This window comes from Amia ocellicauda, chromosome 13 (genome assembly GCF_036373705.1).
Source record: "Amia ocellicauda isolate fAmiCal2 chromosome 13, fAmiCal2.hap1, whole genome shotgun sequence".
Taxonomy (NCBI): Eukaryota; Metazoa; Chordata; class Actinopteri; order Amiiformes; family Amiidae; genus Amia; species Amia ocellicauda.
Genome location: NC_089862.1, coordinates 3,808,495 through 3,829,747, shown reverse-complemented (window position 1 = coordinate 3,829,747; position 21,253 = coordinate 3,808,495). Strand labels below are relative to the sequence as shown.

At 39.9% G+C, this 21,253-nt stretch overlaps 1 protein-coding gene across 5 annotated transcripts in view; it reads right to left on the bottom strand.

The window, feature by feature from the left end:
• The window catches only part of nsd2 (nuclear receptor binding SET domain protein 2), a 32,865-nt gene extending 11,612 nt beyond the window's left edge, over nt 1–21,253 (bottom strand). For 2 of the 5 annotated variants that reach the window (XM_066719730.1, XM_066719734.1), the window contains exons 1-7: nt 20,898–20,976; nt 18,693–18,766; nt 13,346–14,010; nt 3,418–3,574; nt 2,377–2,546; nt 1,294–1,740; nt 396–579 (exon numbers count right to left, since the gene is read on the bottom strand). In XM_066719730.1, the coding sequence (XP_066575827.1) occupies nt 396–579; nt 1,294–1,740; nt 2,377–2,546; nt 3,418–3,574; nt 13,346–13,981 (1,594 nt within the window). In that variant the 5' untranslated portion in view covers nt 13,982–14,010; nt 18,693–18,766; nt 20,898–20,976. The other 3 variants (XM_066719733.1, XM_066719732.1, XM_066719731.1) reach the window with 3 other exon arrangements.

Here is a 21,253-nt window from a genome sequence, read left to right as displayed (position 1 = left end):
ATTAAAAGAATATTACCAGAAATATACCTACATCTGGAATTTCTATTTAATGAGAACTGTGGTTGCATCATCAACCACATCTGTCGTGCATAGCAGACAGACCACTGTTCCGCAGCAGTGTGCTTGTCTAGAGACACTTTTATATGACACTTCTGGCTGATACGCTTCACATTCCTTCGATATGTAATGGTGTCTTAGCTTTCACATGACTAGAAAACCTTGATAATCAGGTTTCTAACATCTGTAAGCCTCCTTCACCCAAATGTCAAATTTTTCAGGTCTAATGACCACACCTTTACATCGCTGTTACAACCCTGCTAAAGACTCAGAAATATCAAAACCCTATGGTTGCCAGAAACTGATATTTTGTCTTGAGGACAAAGCTGCTCCCCCACCTGGACCCGATGAAGAAGGGGACTCTAACAGAGACGTTCCTGCAGGGGAAGCCTCCAATTGGGCCTTCTTTTTCACGGCCTTGCCACGGGATTGAGGTTTCCCTTTAGTTTTCTGCTGATTCAGCTGGGATTCAAGTAAGTCTTTACTGCTCTCTTTAGAGACATTGGAAGGTTCGTCAAGAGCCTGGAGGGGCAAACAAACTTAACATTATTCTTGAATTAAAAGCATTAGCAACAACTAAAAGCAATAAAACAAGTAAGCCTATAGACACAAAGCTTTCACAGCTTCTGCTGAGCTTCTCTCTGACCTTCTTTCTTATACTACCTTCATCAAAGCAGGTAGTTTCAAGATTAAGAGCAGTACAACACAGTCTTCTTAAATCATCTGCATTTTCAATTAGTATCAAGGGTCTTTACTTACAAAACCAAAAGTCCATCGGCTTGCAAAGTGCATACCATACAATAAACAATCTGGAGAACTCAAATCTAAGTTTAGATTCAGTTAAAGACTTTTCATGAAGACAAAGTGATGACTTTTTACACTGACAAGCATTCATGGTTGTACAATTTGATGGAGGTATAAGTTGTAGTAAAAACATTTATGCAGTATATCAAATATTGTTAATTAAAAACATACTTAACAATAGCATACAAATGCACGCTTTCAGAAGGACACCTGGTGACTAGCAAAAGAAACGTAACTAATGGTCTGCAAGCAAACTACTTGCAACCAAAGGAGAAAGATGGGACATATAGTATAAATTGCAGTTTACTTCCATCCCCCCATATACTCCTTTACATAAAAAGTCAAAACACCTCCCCCCACTGCAAGTTACACTTGCCCAAAATCATAATGCCAATTTTGAGTGAACCAAGCTACATAGCAAATTCTACAAACCTGGGGTGCTGGTGTGGACTTGTCTGCCTTCCGTCGTGAGGTTTTAGAGACCTCTTGCTTTTTCTTAAGGGTGGTTTTCCGCCCCCTTCCCAATTTTGTCCTACCGGAAGCCGTTTTTGTGGGAGTCTTTTTAGTCTGTGAAGTGCTGCTTTTGTGCAAGGGGGTTTTAGACTCTAGAGGCTTGCTGCCGGGTTCCTGGCAGTCTGTGATGGTCGCCCTGCCCGGGGACATCTCTCCAGCCTGAGGTGGCTGGAAAGACTGGGTGGACGGTGGCTCCTCCAGTCCCAGCTCTGCCAGGACGCGAGGGTTGAGCTGCGGCCGGTCACCGATGTAGGCGAAGGTGAACTTGGCCATACGCTCCTCTGAGGCCATAGCGGCCGCCTCTGTAGCCTGCGCAATTCCAATATCCCACTGCACTTGCAGTTTGGCTGGCATTGGCTTGGACAGCTGTGCAGGATGACAGAGACATTTAAAACATGGTAAAAACAAATCTCTCCCCTTCACATCACTTTATTTTAGATTAGAAAGAGCTACACCAAAGCAGTACAGTGCCACCTCCAAAATTACATCCTATTGGTCTGAAATGGTGATAGCAGTGAAAGACTACTTTTAAATTTTGTTATTATGTGAGAAACTATTTTTAATTGGTTGTATTCCTAGAGAGGTTGTAAAACATTTGCTGGCTTACTCTATTAATATATTCTTCAGATATAACAAAATTAATTTGCAATGGAAGTGGAGAATATTTTTTACATTGCCCTCCAAGCTCTATTTTCCTGCCAGCATTACAGATAAGTGCATCAACGTCAAAGCAATCATTTGCATTCAAAATCTCATAGTTCCACATTCAAGAAACTACAATAAGATTTATAATGAACTTAGAGGTCAAAATAATAGTAAACAAATCTAACGTTTTAACCTCAGAAGGCTATCATTTATTTAGACATACTTTAGAAATCAGGGGTTGTTAACCTTGTTTTTGATACAGCTAGAAATTAATAAAACTAAGCAGTTTACATTTTTTATATTTAAAATCAAGCATGTGTGCATTTTGTGCCGAGACTCTGGGAACAGACAGGATACCTTTTTCTTGTCGCTACGGGAGGTGGCTTGCTTGGCACTCTCTTGGCACAACTCCCTGTATTGCTCCCTCCCTACAAAGGCAATAATGCTCTTCTCAAAAATATAGCCTCTCTCAGGGTTGATCCCGAAGAACTGCACGTGGTACTGCACGCACGGCCTGCTGCTGATCGCTAGAAAGAAACGCAAAGTGAATAAGCTTTAGATGATTACAAGAAACTGGTCCATGTCCATATAACCTAAAAATTGTCAAATTGACTACCCCTTTTTCAAAAATATTAATGTGAAACTTCACTTTTTACAATTTTCTGGAGGAAAAGCAGGCGTCAACATAGCATGGCATTAAAAGTTTTATGAATGCGTCACATTGTCTGGTGGTAAATATTTGTTTTTGCTGTGCGTTAAGAATTGCCCGCCCCCTTTCATCTAAATGCTTCCACTTGCAGCATGTAACTCACAATATTGGAATAGATTGATACTGGAAATAGCAGACTGCTAATAAGTCAATCACCCACTTCCACTCCTTCATCCCTGGGCTTAGGGTATATATGAACATTAGGGTATGCAATTATTAAATTATTTTATTTTTACCACTATGAGCTGCACAGTTGCTTACAGGAGAGTCAGCTCCTTGGGAATGGGGCATCTCTGACTGACAACACTGCCATGGGCATCTGGTGGGTTACTAGGAGATGCCTTTTTGGTGGCAACCTGAGGATCCCAGGCCTGGCAGAACAAAGCCAATTGTATCCCACTGCTGGGGGGATCCAGGTCACAAACTAATAGCAGTTTTTGGACCAAAAATAATTGGGACATAGGGCTCAACCTGCACTTTGAGCAAGTGAGTCACTCAGGAGCATGATAACTTCCTGTATACAATTCAAATTATGACTCCCCGAGAAAAGCCAGTCAATCTTGATAAGCGGCTGGGGAGCTGGCACATTGCTCAAATGAGCCAATGATGCATGGCCAAGGCCAGACCAGCACCTTCCATAGTTGGTTTTCCTCAGTTTCAGTCACAGGATTCAGTTGGGTCCCACAAACCTTTCCGTTTGACGTGGTTGTTGAACGCCGGGTCTGTGGTTACCATGCAGGGCCACCAGGGAAATCCAGAAACCTTAGTCCAGACCACATCTCCCACGCAATACCTCACCTGGAGATCCCCCTCTCCCTCCCTCAGCTGTTCCTGGGGTTCAGATACCTGATGAGAGAGAGAGAGACACACACACACACACATCACACACTACTAGACTTCACCAAATTCACTTGTCCCTGATGATTACCGTGTGTTTTCACCTCACATGCCATAAATATCCTTTGTATGCTTAAAATATTTTCGATGTATGGAAACTGAAAACATATTTTAGGAGCTGAAGGCTTTAGTCTTGGCCAATAATAATACAAAAACACTAAACAATTTATAAATAATTATACAACTCACTTTTGAGTTTCATCTGTAAATGTAACCTTTACAGTAACTGTGAATGTAATGTGACAATATCTGCAAGAGGATGCAGCTTGTGAAACATGAAGTGGGTCAAACGGCTATGCCGTTTGCCATAGGTATTGCCATTGGTATGCCAATGTCCTGCTTTCATTAGATAGAAGTATATGACTAATCCCGCATGTAGGCTGAATGATTAACCCGACTCCTCCTCTGTGAACTAAGACAGCTGTATGTTCAGACAGCACAAACACACAGCCTAACAACATTTTTTAAATTGAATCCACTAGGCTTCTCACTAAAGCAGTAGCTATTGGGTGTAATTTCAAATAAAAAACATGGAGAATGACTCATTAAAAAAACAGTGCTGCCGATGGCTTGTGATCAGTATGATTTACCTTACAAACATTCAGTGATCTTAAAATATGAATGTACTAATTAAGATACTTATTTCACTGACACATAAGGAAGCAACCAGAGATCCAATTTATTAAAAATTGGAAAAGCAGAAGGCAGAGTACCACATCATGTGACAGTATCATTCTATATACTCTAAACCACACACTTAGTCTGCTACACTAGATGCCAGAGAGCAAATTAACAAATACCAAACAATGTGATGTAGCTGAAGTGACAGACTGTTGGAATGTTACCTTAACTGGCTTTTGAAAATCCCAGTTAAAGCAAAAAGATGGAACCCACTTGTGTTTTGCAAATAATGTGGTATTTCTGAAATTAAAACAAAACAAGGGAGTAGCTAATTTTGCTTTCCTTTATTAATTTTTAGGAATACAGTGAGGGGAAAAAAGTATTTGATCCCCTGCTGATTGTGTACGTTTGCCCACTGACAAAGAAATGATCAGTCTATAATTTTAATGGTAGCTGTATTTTAACAGTGAGAGACAGAATAACAACAACAAAATCCAGAAAAACGCATTTCAAAAAAGTTATAAATTGATTTGCATGTTAATGAGAGAAATAAGTATTTGACCCCTTCGACTTAGTACTTGGTGGCAAAACCCTTGTTGGCAATCACAGAGGTCAGACGTTTCTTGTAGTTGGCCACCAGGTTTGCACACATCTCAGGAGGGATTTTGTCCCACTCCTCTTTGCAGATCCTCTCCAAGTCATTAAGGTTTCGAGGCTGACGTTTGGCAACTCGAACCTTCAGCTCCCTCCACAGATTTTCTATGGGATTAAGGTCTGGAGACTGGCTAGGCCACTCCAGGACCTTAATGTGCTTCTTCTTGAGCCACTCCTTTGTTGCCTTGGCTGTGTGTTTTGGGTCATTGTCATGCTGGAATACCCATCCACGACCCAATTTCAATGCCCTGGCTGAGGGAAGGAGGTTCTCACCCAAGATTTGACGGTACATGGCCCCGTCCATCGTCCCTTTGATGCGGTGCAGTTGTCCTGTCCCCTTAGCAGAAAAACACCCCCAAAGCATAATGTTTCCACCTCCATGTTTGACGGTGGGGATGGTGTTCTTGGGGTCATTCCTCCTCCTCCAAACATGGCAAGTTGAGTTGATGCCAAAGAGCTCGATTTTGGTCTCATCTGACCACAACAATTTCACCCAGTTCTCCTCTGAATCATTCAGATGTACAGGCCTGTCTGAAGTTTGCCAATGAACATGTGCTTTCTTGAGCAGGGGGACCTTGCGGGCGCTGCAGGATTTCAGTCCTTCACAGCGTAGTGCGTTACCAATTGTTTTCTTGGCGACTATGGTCCCAGCTGCCTTGCAATCATTAACAAGATCCTCCCGTGTAGTTCTGGGCTGATTCCTCACCGTTCTCATGATCATTGAAACTCCACGAGGTGAGATCTTGCATGGAGCCCCAGACCGAGGGAGACTGACAGTTATTTTGTGTTTCTTCGCACCAACTGTTGTCACCTTCTCACCAAGCTGCTTGGCGATGGTCTTGTAGCCCATTCCAGCCTTGTGTAGGTCTACAATCTTGTCCCTGATATGCTTGGCCAAGACCAAAGAGCTATCCATGGTGGAGAGTTTGGAATCTGATTGATTGATTGTTTCTGTGGACAGGTGTCTTTTATACAGGTAACGAGCTGAGATTAGGAGCACTCCCTTTAAGAGAGTGCTCCTAATCTCAGCTCGTTACCTGTATAAAAGACACCTGGGAGCCAGAAATCTTGCTGATTGATAAGGGATCAAATACTTATTTCCCTCATTAACACGCAAATCAATGTATAACTTTTTTGAAATGCGTTTTTCTGGATTTTTTTTTGTTGTTTCTCTGTCTCTCACTGTTAAAATACACTTACCATTAAAATTATAGACTGATCATTTCTTTGTCAGTGGGAAAACGTACAAAATCAGCAGGGGATCAAATACTTTTTTCCCCTCACTGTATGGTCATGTAGGGCATTTGTTATGCTGCAGATTATGTTGTTGGGGCACCATGTTGAAAATTCTGCTGCGTCACACCAATACTCTTCCCTCATCACTCTTCCCCTCATGCTCAGATAGTGTTTTTGCTGGAATGGATAGGTTTCAGGTTTCACAGGAAATTACCTTCTCATGCAAAAATCAACTAAGCATGCACTAAGCACTAACAACATTGCAGGATTCTTGCATATTGGCCACAGGCCATGCCAATATCCAGCACAAAGTCATGATTAGGAACTTTGTAAGAAGGACAGCATATGACTTCCCTAAAGTTGTGTCTATAAGTAACAACAAGTATGTGGGCTCCTGGGGTACTGCAGCACATGCCGAGCATATGCCAATGCCCTCTCACTCAGCACTGTTTACAGAACGGGAAAACACTGGAAGATCACATCAATTCCTCCTTTAAGAAGCCACAGCCTGTAATTGCCAATAAACAATCCAAGCCCACCGAGCTGGCTGTGCAGCCAGTATGGGAGCAATCTCTCCACAGCAGATTGCCGATTGCTGGATGACTCACCGCCGTCACTGCAGCAGCCCCATCACACAATGATTCAGAGATGCTCGGCTACAGCTTTTTTGAAAATGGCCTAATGGGTTCCTAATGTGCCTAATAGGAGAGCGGAGACCACAGAAGGGTGGGATGAAATACAAATGGAAAGTCGGTGATGCCAAGTCTTCAAATCTCTCACACTCATGGCTTTACAATCATACATTTTAACTAGAGGTGAAAATTACATCTATACAATCTTACGATCACTGAAGTTACTACTGGTAATGCTGGAATTCAGTGGAGACTAAGCATCCAAGGCTAATTTCATCAACCATATGTTAGCTCTATTAGACATCATAAAGTGTAAAAAACAAAAAACAAAAACACAATTGAATACAGCGTAAAATAGTATATTTGCATATTTATATTTTCTAAATAAAGATTAAAAAATAATTCCCTCAGCAAAAAAAAAATTCCCTTCATAAAACTTTTTATAAAGTTTTCAGATGTAATGTTTAAATTTCACTTAGCTCACAGCAATTGAGTCACTTCAAACAGCCTAAAAACTAATTCAAGTATGATTTAGTCTTAAATCAAACAGAAGCCACGATATGAAATATATGCTCAGCTTGCCAAGCATAAACAAGGTGGCAAGCATTGTGTTCCACTGTTGTTGTGCTACAGCCAATGGTAGTGGTTGAAGGGCTTTGCTGTGGTTTCACTTTTTCCTTGCTGATAAGATTAGTGGTTTCCCTTCACCACACAATGGGAAGAATGAGGTCACAGGAGTAACCATAACCCATACAAGTGGGGAGCAGGGCTCGGGTCTTTAAATCAGCAATCTACCTCCACAACTCAACAACTCAAACCTGAGGGTGTCCATTTCATGAGCCAACAATACTATAGGGCCAGGGTGGCCTACTCAGATGGTGTATATTCAATCAAGCATGCTAAATGCATATGTTTGAAAAATTGTTATTCAAAAATCTCTGCTTTAACAGGTCCCTGCTTTAAACAGTACAAAGATTTTGCTAGAACACTTCAAGAGCCAAGTATCATTCACTTTTCAATGGATGTGGTATGACCTTCAGTGAACATTTAAAATATAAACCTCTTCAACAGTATTCTTTCAGGTGCATTGATTTTGTTTCTTCATAAATGTTCAAGTACAATGAGTACTGGATTGAATTACAGATGATTACAATGTCAAAAGTTTAGTGCTGACAGCCATGCATGAAGAATACTTTGGAGCAGAAAATAAAAATAGAAACTTTAAACTCATTTGTTAATCTGTTGAGAGGAAATATTGTATGCTACATCTAAAAGCTAAAATTATCACTAAAAATGTGATGTCACATGAGTCACAAACAGGTGAAAAGTATGAACTGGTGGAAGAATTCCCCTGATAATCAATAACACAAACATGTTAATTGTATTGTATTCAGGTGCATTTCTCTGCAGCTCAAATTATCTTTGCTACAGTTGGACTTGCACGATACTAAATGCAATTCACAATTTCCATAAGTGAATTACAGGCATTTCAAATATGCATGTGCTTTCCTAAAGAAAACTTTAAAAAATTATTGCTACACTGGCATTGAAGAGAAGTAACAAATGTCCATACAATAATAAACAATATGCAGATATTTAGGTAGAAAATACAAACAGAAATGGCATCCAGTTAAAAACACATTTGGTTTAAGAAGCTATTGCAACCTCTGATAAGGACAGTCTCATTCCACTCTGCCATATAGAATCTGTGTATTGTAAACCAGGGGTCATCATGAACTCCTACCACCTTCACCTGTGATGGTAATGAGCAGATAAGAATGAAACAAAGGCCGAGTCATGTGGGCCATTGGAAACATGAATGTCAATCCAGTTCTGGAGAGCAGTGATAGAGAAGTACAGTTACAGAAGCCTCAGAGCAACATTTGTTTGTATTCTACTCTACAATCCCTACAAGACACTGTCCATTGTCAAGGATTTTGCCTACATTAAAAATATTTAGATTTAGATAATTGAATGAACACACAGATCAAGAAAATGCTCTTGATGAACATGCTCAGATGTCTCAAACAGTCAATACCATCTCTTTCGAATAATTCTTCTGAACCCAAACTGACTATTTTCTCCTATACAGAAGCACAAAGATAAATTAGGTTTCACTACTATGAGTGACTGCTCTGTGACGTCTCCAGGGAATCTTACCCAGCAGTAAGGGTTTCTCCCCATTCCGATGTTTTGAATAAGAAATGTTTTCATTGCTCTCATTCAAAAACCATGCACTGCAACGTTAGCATGGTTTTTGTGCAATTTTGTGTCGTCAAACTAAGATACTTTTAGGTCTACCTTTATTATCTTAAAACTGAAATGTAACTCATTTTTAACCCAACTGGCTGCCATTACCCTAGAAAAACATTCTGCCTCAATAGTAATTGTATTTCATTATTCTCTTTTTACAGCTTTGCCGATATATGTATAAAATGTTCAGTTTTTTTTGTTTTTTTTTGGATGTATCACCTTACCAATTTAAATTGCCAACAGATGCTAACGTATGAAGCAGACGCACCCAAATTAATGCAATTTATATTTAAAAAAAAGATTTAAGATAAAACACCAATGAATTTTTAATAACGAAAACAAACTATTTCTTCCCCCTTGTGATATGGACACATTTGCATGGGCAGCCTATAATTTGCCCAATGGACTGTAAACATTTTCTTCCTAGAGCAATTTATTTTGCATTTCCTTCCCTTTTATCTAGAATGTGTTAAGAATTCAATCTTTGAAGAATAATGAACATTGGGGCATAATTTAATTGGGGGGAGCATGAAGCCAGCTGGAGATCAGAAGAACTGATGAGAGAAGAGAAATTGTCAGTCTGTCAGTCAATTTCATGTTGCATTGTACTGGCTACTATACGGAGACCATGCAAGGTACAGAAAACTCAGGTAAATCAGTGGCCTAGGTTCTGGATGACAGACAGTATAGCAAATAAATTACAGTTTAATCAAACACACACACACACAAAGAAAGTTTGTAAAAAAGTAAAATGTTTCAAGTCAGTTCCAAGATCCAAGCAATCTGTGTGTTTCTTTACACTTGGACTTTTTCTTAATTTCTTAAACTGTTTTTCCGTCCCAAAGCCAATTAAAAATGTAATTCACTGAGACTTCCAGAAATCTTTGCAAGTGAGAAGAGGTTGTAAACAGAGGAGTGCCTGCCTTTGTGCAGATCACAGCTCCTCACCCAGCTGTGTGGGTGTGGGAGGCCCGAGTCAATCACCACAGCTTAACAGGGGCACATCATACTACACTGAAGACTATCAGACCCAAATGTCAAAGTCAAGACTACTATATTACTACTAGATTTTTCCACCCTGCAAATTGTGATGAGCAATAAAGATTTTTTTTTTCAATTAAAACAGAAAATGGGTGACTCTGACCTTTATGCAAATAAAATAAGCCTACAAGTATTTCATGAAAGTGAGAAGCACTATGCGTTACTAAACTATGGAATGAAATCATATAGCCTACCAGTTACTCATACCTTCATTCATTAGGTAGATGCTTTGAATGACAGTCATTGTAAAAAAAATATATAAACAAAATCATAGACTGTAGGGACACATCTTGATGACTAACATCCTCTTAAAACAAATTACAACTTTCCATAGCTACAGTTAGTGCAAAGGGGCCAATAAGATGATGGAAACACATGGTAAAGATTTTCATTTTCTTTTTTGGTAGGGAAAACAGCAAGTGACATGTACATGATGTAAATTTCGCTCAGAGATTTATTTTTGCCTGTTTAACATTTAAAGAGCATTTGAGAAGTAGAAAGCCTATGCCTTCTGCAACATAGAAGACAGGATGGTTAAGTACAATTGGACAAAAAGGAAGTTTCTCAGTCAACAAAAGGCAATGCTTAGAGAAAAGTTCACTTGATACAAAGAAAGGGACATGGGTGGATAATTTTGCTTAAAAGAGCAGGGAAATAAAAGTGGAAGTGATATGATACCAACACCTGAGCTATGGGCATCCCAGTTTACATTTCTGCGCACAGGTCAAGAGGCTCACTGGGAAGAGAATGTCCCGAGACTGCTGATTCATTATTTCAGTTAAGCCCCTCAAAGCCCATCTCTCAGCCAACCCCTGCAGCTCAGCTGGACTGTACGAAGGAAAAAGACTTTTGTGTTTGTGAATCATGCGCACTAATGTAAACTCTCAGTATATGTGGAGCGAGAGAAGTCAGTTCATACTGGAGGGGTTGGTGATGACAGTGGGTAAATAGGAAATGGTGAACTGGGATTTGTTTTTAATTAAGCAGAGGTTACTACCAAAAATGAAGTCACAGAAGTAACCTCTCCTTAACTTAAAAAATCCAATTCATGAAGTGTAATGACACCTCAGTATGTGGCATATCTGAGTAGTGTGGTGAGCCTGTGTACTTACAGGATGTCTGGAATATGAGACAATACAGGCGATTATAGAGAGCCAAACGATTTCTAATAACATCAAACCAAAAGAAAAAAATTAAACTGGTAAAATTGCTCACGTGCGCATCCACAGCTTTCCCACTTCTACTCACAGCCCACCTCTGACAGCACACCACATGTTGTTTGGGACACATTATACAGCCTATGCCATGGTGATTAATAGCTGGCAGGGATGTGACCAAGCTTCCTCAGCCCTACACTTCTCATTAAATCTGGAAGGAAAAGGCTTTCAGAGAACCCAGAGATTACACCCTACTGGAGTTCACATTACTGATCGTGTATGATTTCTTTTTATAGCATCAGCCATTGTTCCAATGCAAAAGTCACTATAAAGTAACGGCAAATTACAGGGTTTAAGGATAATCACTTGTTAGGCCATGAACACACACCTAACAGATTTAAAATGCTCTGCTGTAGCAAATATTTTTGGTTTTGTTTGTTTGTTCATCTCCTCTTTCATTGAATCAACCTTTTTTTATAGCACCAAATAGGAATTGCCCCAAAGTTAAATCCACTTGTCGCAATACTACAGCACTTGCTCATTGACAGGTTACACATTCTATGACATGAGAACATTCAAGCCACCTGCTTCTTATCACGGTGCGAAAGAGCAATAGCATCAAAGGGAGCGGTAAAGCAGCTGTCAGAAAACACTGCAGGGCCACAGGTGTCCAGTAAGCTATTGAGATTACACATTTAATATTGCACTCCAGTGTAGCAGCAAAGGACTCTCACCTGGACTCTCAACTAGAACTCTAGATTGCTTCTGTTGCACATGTATCAAGAGTAATTATTCTATTAAATAAAATCATCCAAGAATAATTTCTATCTCCCCCACCCCACATCTTATTATTTATTTCTTAGCAAATACCCATATCCAGGGCAACTTACAAATAGAAGAGCAGAAAAAATACAAACATCTTAAAATTAATCTCTCTTCAGAACACTCTTCACCAAGAATAATCATTAGGTGGAATGGCCAAGCACTGTGCTCCATGAACACAGCCTAAATTCACACCTGGGATGTCTGCAATATAAATGTCTGCCCAACCTGCATTAGAACAAGAATGAAGCTGAGGTCTGAGCACACGTCAGGCCATTCACCAATAGAGCAGGGCTTCCACTGTGCCAAGCTGTGTGTTGGCATTCTCACTCGTTTAATCATCCAGAGAGAGAGATAGTGAAGGAAATCACTATCAGTGGCAGCACTTTGGAAACACGTTGGAGGAAAACATCATTCCAGACACTGGAAAACTGTTTTGGGTATTTAAGATTCAGTTTGTTTCCAACCCATTAATAGATAACAGATGTTACAAAGGTATCTCTTTTCAGGCAACACTGGGATGAGATTGGAGTCTCTGAAACTGTTCACAACAAAAAGTCTGTAGCTGGCCTGCTACCTGCAATACTGGGCACAGTCCTATTGAGATGTGCACAACATTCTGTATTGGAGATGTCCTGCTTTAACAGGTCATAATGTTAAAATGGGGATAGGTTTCATGCCACAGGACCAAATATAAACACAGATATTTCTATTTATTGTTTTCTTTATTAGGACAGGGCCCTAGACATACACAATCCATGTAGCTTTTCAAGATGCCTGTATTGTATGATTCTTGCACTGTATGGCAAATACAAAATGAGTAAGTTCACCCCATTTGTGATGATTTTATAGGTCTTCAAACATACAGAAGCATAGACAGTTTACTTTCAAGTAAAGACAGATAATGCATAAGAATCTGTGACCTACTCTACTTTTGAAAGCAATATGCCAACTTTCAGTGTACGATACATTATTTATATAATATTTCTTAGGAGACACCCTTATCCAGGGAAACTTACAATAGCCACAATTACATTTTTACATACAATTACTCATTTATACAGCTGGGTTTTTACTGGAGCAATCTAGGTAAAGTACCTTGCTTGAGGGTACAACAGCAGTGCCCCCACCTGGGATTGAACCCAAAACCCTCTGCTCAGAATCCAGAGCCCTAACCACTACTCCACACATCTACAATAAATCAATGGAATTTTTTTTTAATTGTGCTTTCGGGAAATGCAAGAAACACACATTGATAAAGAAAAAGCGAACAGTAAAAGACAAAAATAATCCGCATTGCCAACCTTGTAGAGACTGTCTGAGCTGTCATCAGGTGCCGAGCCCACTTTCGACGACACCTGTGCCAGTGGGGGGCTACGTTTCTGCTTAGGGTTAGACTTGACTGTTCTCTTCCTTTTCCTCCTCCTTTTATTTTCCCCTTCCTTCCTCTTCTCCACTGTAGGGGTGGGGGTGGGGGTGGGGACATTGGGGACCACCGCCCCCTCCCCGTCCTCGCAGAAGCAGGACTCGAAGCGCGGCTTTCCGTTGGCTACAGTTTTCGTGATCTTGAGTTTTATCTCAGGGGAGTCGCTCTTCTTCTGGGGGCTGGCGTGCTGCGGGGGGGTGTCAGCCCCCTTGCGAAGGGGCGGCTCAGCGGCAGCACACAGCTTGGGCAGCTTGTCCTGATCCCCATTCAACACACGGGAGGTCAGGTCCTTCAGACGCTCATGCCCACCGATCTTCTGGATGACGCTGTCCTGCAGAGTGGCAGCGAGATGGGCAGCTGCCTTATCCATGAGGATGGCTGGATCAGCATTCAGCTCCACGGTTGCCACCTGGTTCTTGCGGCTGCCCAGAGCGTCAGGGGCTGGCTTCATGCTCACAGGGTTCAGGTGCTCCGGCATCAGTGGCAGAGAGCTGCCCTTGGCATTCAGATCCATTCAAGCCAGTTGTTTCCAATCTCATTCAACTGCAGCAGAGAGAAAACACATCGATGTCAGGGTTAAGGTTTCCTTCTCCCAACCCCCCCATACCTTGCCCTGTACCTGAAGATACCCCCTAAGGGACCTCTGTTGGCATCCTCTTAAATCAAGACATTCCTCATGGCAATTTTGCTTTCTTAGTCTTGAAATTGTAAATTACTTAAAATGTCCAAAGCACAAATCGTCAATTCCATCAGCGAAACAAAAAACAAAACAAAGCAGCGACAAACACAGCAGAAGAGAACAGAGTTAATTTGATTGGGGTGAGGTGGTACAAAGGTGTACCTGATTAATACTGTTGATACATCCAAATTCACATCAGCTTCTTAGAAACAGATGACCCATCTTAAATCACTTATCTAATGTTACTTTGTGCAAGTACACCACAACCAAACCGCTAAATCAGATCTACATGAGTTACTCTACATGCCTTCAGAAAACCTGTTAGTGATATCAAACTAGGAAAGTCACAGAATGCTCAAAGTTTCACTTTTCATCACAAAGTAAACTGGCTTTCCGTCATGTCCTCTGACTCATTTAATCTCCCGGCATTTATTTTACAACTACCAATCAACGTTGTCTTTATCTGCAGTGCAGCCATTCCATGGCAATTGTAACACTCAAATTGGAATCAATTACAAGGTAGGCCTAATACAAAGATTGATTTCTTATATCAAATTCAAATACGTTAATACTGACAGTGGGCACTGTTAAATATAAATTATTGTTACTTAGTGAAAACAAACGGCTGTTGTTGCATTTATTATATGTGGAAGGCTAAATAAAAAGGTTCTTGCAAGCAGTGAAGAGGGATAAAAAATAAAAAAGCAGTTTAAAGAAATATATCGATTTCTTTTTGTTAGAAAGGAGAACAGCCACATACTTGAAAGGAAGGTTTTTCCAAGTGCACGATTAGATAAAGTAATTTACTGTTCAAAGCACAGAACCGTTGAACAGTTTACACCTTTGTATCTTTGTGTTAAGTATTGAATTAGGGAAAGTTAGAGGACTGAACAGAATGGGACAACTGCAGGCAAAGACAGTCGGTCTATCTCTGGATGGGACTAGAGGGACAGGGAAAGAGCACAGCGTAGTGCATCCACACATTTCGTTCCTGAGAGGAATGCCACATAGGAGCAGTCTTCTGTGATCTATCCTGGTGTCCCACCAGGCTGGATCAACATCAACCCTGGGCCAAGCGTCCCTGCTAAGGCTATAAAATGTGTTTTTGTTCTACTTTTGTAGATAGTCTGATGCAAGAGCTAGACGTTATAATACACATAGACATAGCACATTCAGATTGAGCAATGAACACACTGAATTAGCAGGGTGAAGGCAATTGTTGCATTTGAAAAGCAAAAAACAAGGCGTGTGCACAGTTATCACACATGAGAGTAAGGAGAACAAATATCTCCAATTCTCAGGTAAAGGCCAAGTAATACAAATATCAACAGATAGTACTGTGTTAAAAGAGCTACTACAGAGAGGCTAGAGAGAATAAAGCTACCACACAATGCAAGCGTACTGTAAACTACTGAAAACGCAACACTTTAATAACACTTAAAGACGGAGATAATTGAATGGCTACATTAATGCCACTCTTACACTCTGCTGAAGATTGGTGTCATTTGATGGTTCAACATGGGGGTTTCAGTTCTTTGCATGTTACATTTTTTCCCCCTCCAAGGAGAACAATCCTTAATGCCATGGTTACAAGATTAAGCAGCAGGACTATGGCAGTATAAGGAGAAATCTTTCACAAGCACAGGCATCAGTCTTCAACTTCAACCAATGAGTGGGTATGTTAACACTGAGGAACCTCAATCATAGGACCTGCTTTTGTTGCTGCTTTGTTCAAAACAAACATAAGTGTGCATAGGCCGAAAAGCTGACCCAGTAATATCAAAGGAAAACAAGGCACAGGGAAGCAGCAATGAAAGCAGATCCCCATGCTGAGCGGTGCTCTCTCAGCTGTGTTGCTCCCAGCTGTCTAAACCCAGGGTGAGAGACTGAGCCTTCTTCACTTGGAACGGTCTAACACAGTACTTTCTAAAATGGCCTCCCAAAGCAGCGCAAAGCAGCACTTTTAAAAGCTTCCTAAAGTTGCCCGCTTCCAACATTTATGCACTGCATACCTGACCCAACACACTCTTAGGCCTAACCCCCTCAGAGTTCCTATAATTGAACAGTTTATAGGAACTCTGTTCATCAGGATTTTTATTTATTTATTTAAAACAAAACAAAAACACACAGTGTGCAGTTATACTTTATTTCAAAGACATCCACAAAAGGGACCAGTAACTTTAGTAACCTTTCACCAATGCCACATTCCTCTCAAACACAGATGGTTAAATTCACATAACTTCCCCAACTCACACGGGATGAAGGATGTAATATCTTTACTTTCTTCACTCTCTTTAGTAGTTGTTTCTGTTAGCATATCTACCAATATAGATATAGGTATGTGCTTCAAAAGGATTGTTGTTCCCTGATAAAGAGTCTGCTTTGGAGTCCCTCCTATAACTATTCTGGGGCTCTGCAATATATTCTGGAAAAAGCAGTAATGCAGATTAATTGAATACAACTGCATTACATTGCCATACTGCAGTACAGGACTGAGATGACACTGTTTTATTAACCTATCAGAATACTTAAACCAATGCAGTGCTATGAATCACTCTGGGTAGTGGACACAAACAGGCGAAACAAGGCACTTGAGAACAGAATTGTCACTGCACATAGTCCCACCCCCTCCCAATGCTTCATCTTAGGATGCATACCCAGTTCATAAAGTCATTGCAACAGCTTTTTACGTAACATGTATACATTTGTTAACAGGAAATAAAAACAAAGCTATTTAGGTTTTCTTGACGTTCTTAAGTTCATTAATTTCCTCAAAATATGGAAGCTGTAAGGCTAGATTCAGACTTCAGAAGCAAGTCCGCTAGAAATCGTACATGATTACATTAGCAATTAAAGTTCAGCATTAATAAGAAAAACCTGGTCTATGATAAGTTTACACAATCTTGTCTTTTCAAAGTACTTTTCATGCAGGCATTACTGCCTGAGAAATGTGATTTAAAAATAAGGGTTCTGAACAGAATCACACAAAGAAGTGTGAATTATTATATTTTGGATTTTAAAGATGATATGCAGACTTATTCAGTATGGATATTCATATCAGACACCAGTAATCTAATGTCAAAGTGGCACCACTACCATCAAATCCCCCCACCTCACAATGACCCCCCAAGGAGCACTTTCTCCTTTGGTTTGACTGAAACAGGGAACAATGACGCCGTATCAAAGCTCATTCAGTTCCAAAACAACTTCAGGACAGCAACATCTGTACCACAAAATAATCTCAAAGCAAAACTGTTACCATCTAACAAAAGCCCATAGAATCCGGGAGACCAAAATGTGGCCTGTTCCAGTACATGTAAAGGTGTATGTTTTGGAAAGATTAAGTTTCTAACGATGGGAAAAGGACAGTAAAACAAATCAAAGCACATTTTAAATAGCTGGTCTCCATGACAATCACAGAAGAGGATACTCAACCTTAAGAGGATCTCACTGTAAATCATTGTTTGTGGGGATTCAACTTCTTACATGAACCTATAATTTTGGTATCAAATGAAAAATCTGTCTATGCTTTAAGAAAACATGGATTTTCAGAAGCTCTTGATTGCTGTAAGATCACTCAACAGCATTTTGATAGGCTTGGTAAACAGTAAATGACAAAACATATTGGCCTAGCTGTTAAAAAACAATAAAAACAATATACATCCATCCATCTTCATTAACTGCTTCAGCCAGAACAAAGAAAGCACGCATTAGGCTAAACCAGTAGGCAGGGTACACTTAAAAACATACAATTTAAATTAAATGTATGGTCAACAAACAGGTAAACCGCATAAAATAAAAGGCACATAAAAAGGCTAGAAACTAACTAGGAACCTCTAGATTTGTATTGATTGAGAGAGGCCAATGCTGAAATGCTTGATATTTTACACTAAATATTTTAGAAATGATTACAAGGTATGTAAATGAAATCCATGCACAAGTCCCTGAAGTGTGCATCCTATACAAATTCTTGTGTCAGGTACCTGCCACTGTCCCCAAGGCACAAGAAGTTAGTACCATATTCTAATATATCAGTGTGAGGTCAATAGCTTCACGCCGAGTTGAGAAACGCATATATAAAACATGGACAGACACATGTGAATTGGGAACTCTGTGGGATACATCTGATCACTCACTGACGGATGTGAGGTTAAGCACCAAATAAATACTATAAATGGCAGACTTATGAAAGTGAATAACAATTGCTTTTACAAAAGAAAGCAGTCTTTAATAGAGCATATTCCACTACATAGATCCATACTCCAGATGTAAAATTATGACTTTTAACTTCAGTATAGAGTGAACTTGCTTGTAATGTTCTCTACTGAAGCTTGAAGGATGTGTTTTTATTAATAATAAAAAAAAAAAATATATATATATATATATATATAATATACCACACATAGTGCATGGATTATACAGTGGCAGCTGAGGGGCACCTCCATGGACCAAGAAGGGATATATATGGCACGAAGGTGAGCTAATAAGGAAATCTGTCAAAGTATACTTTCAGAATTACTGCAGGATATCAGTCCGAAATACTTACAAGAATTCTTGAGAGGGGTAATTGGTCTTCACTAAAGCAATTTGCTTATCATACCTCCATTATAGACGCTTTGCCTGTAGAGACAGCAGTAGGAGCATTACAATGTTATTTTTTTGTAAGTGTATGCATGTATAAGTCCCTTTTTTGAGGGTATGCAAACCCTTATTGAATGTGTAGGGTATGCCATCCATATTAGTCAAGTATTTTAATGCCTGTAAGACAAACAATATCCCTGAGGGGAAAAAGGAAAATATAGCTACCACTATGTATACATTTGACTACCATTACACTAGACTTAAAATGTAGAATGAATGACGTAAGTGAATTATACAAGAACAATGTAAGTGGCATACATACATACATACACACACAGGTTAGGTTCATTTGTAGTAAACAATTCAAGTTGGGCACTTCTAATGGGGAATGACAGTATTGGATATATGTAGCCTATACATAAATGTTGCTCCCATACAACATTGGAAAGGCATAGATCAACACAATCACAAAGCAAATATGTAATTTGCTCTGCAAGACAAAGAAAAAGTGCAAGTGCTACGAAGTGCCAACGTTTCAGCATCTTACTGCCATCACTACATATCAGTGGGACATTTCAGCGTGAAAAATATCGGACACCTCAAAGTCGTTGATACATGTAACTTTGCCTTTCATGGCTGTATTTACAGTAACGGATAGAATTATATCCTAAGGAATAAACGCCCTTTCGTGCAAGAAAGGACGCTGTGTGGTGGGAAACTGAAACATTGTGAAACTATCGAGGCAGAAGTGAACATTATTTTACAAACACTGAACAGTCATTCAGTAAACTACTTTCTGCATTTTTACTTTCCTAAACCCACACTAAAAATAGTAGATCTGCAGATCTTATAACGTTGCTCACATGCATTCTTACATTAAAAACGTGAAATCAAGTGAAATTGGAAAGTCCAGTGGATTGGTTGTACGTAAAAAGCTTTCCGTTTTATAGGCTGTCCTACCAACAGCAGTGTCGTGCTGCAATACGCTTTACCAACCTCAGTCAAAAATGGCTTCCCCATTCAAAAGCTACAGCAAACTCCCATATGCCACACTATCAATCCAGCGAAGAGGACGACCGGGGTAATTTTTCAGACATAACGAAATAACATGCAGAGGTTTCTACAATACACATGTATATACCAACATTACAGCTTTAATATAGTTTCGTTTATCGCCCAAAACATCTACATTAACTGCCCTTTTATTACTGCCTACGAATAAACTTCTGGTGCAATGTATGGGTCAGACATGCTGTTTACAATTATTCCCCCACACAGACATTCATTCTCCATTGAAAGAAAACAAAATGAAAGCGAAAATCAATACTAAAAGGTGATCAACAGTAATCCAAATGTGTTATACTAGTACTACTAGTATGAAGCTGATGGAGAAAAATGTTGGTTGCCTAATCGGCCTGCTGTAGAATACAGAAACCCATAACCCACGACTTCAGAGCAGTTAGAGCGGTGTCTTTTCTAATAGTGCCGGCTAGGCTACGATACATACATGCTTGAACAATACAAAATGAACTTTGCCATTACTACCTATTCCTAGCTATCAGCCACAATGTCAACTAAATAGTGCTGTGACCGTGCAAAACACCTCACCATATCAGCGTCTCTCACGGTTAAATGAAACACACATAAGCGGGTTAGAGAAACTGTTATAGTGAAGCCAGGCTCCAAGTTTCCCTATCGAGTGGACACACTATTCTAACGTGCTGCGTGAACAGGTACGCTTGGGAATGAAGGGGTACACAAGTTACAATACCCACATTGCTACACAAATATTATATTAATAAGGCCCTGCTAAAACATAATGCGATACTATGTGTGCATCGAACTACCAGAAAGTATGAATAATGAATTAAGAAACACGTACAGGATTCTTCCCATAAGATCACCTTCTCCGTGCATGAGTGGTTACTTATTTTTGCTATATTCTACCAGGTAAACAACCTCCCAACTATAGATTTCTATTCTGTGTTTGGTTTAAAATGCACACCTCCTTGCACTGTAACACATATGAGAGCAGTGCAAAACACTTGCCCTCGCTTTATTTTAAAGGGAAAAAAGCGAAACGTTTGCAGCCGTTGTGCACACACATTCATAACATACAGACGATTGCCAAAAAAAGCAAGAATACTTAGGAGAGATAAATAACAATAACCTGTTTGCAGCATCTTCCAAGCGCCGAGTTATTGCAACCCGAATCAATGCTTGCAGGAACTCTAATCCCAATCAGCGCGAAAAATACTCACTTCCGATTGGTTGGCAGCTGCGGAGAATTTAACCGGCCTTTTCAAATAAAAACCCTGCCTTGACGGAACCCGATAAAACATTCCAGGAGTTTCGCAGAAGAAAGATTCCTTACTTGTCTTGATCCCTCTTCTACGCTTTGTTCTGGTGTCGTTTTGTGTTTTTTGTTTTGTTTTTCCAAGGTAAAGGGACTGATTACGAATCAAAATGCCATTAAAGCGGCAGTCGAATGAGGAGAGGCAGGCATCCTCAGTGAGTGACGTCACT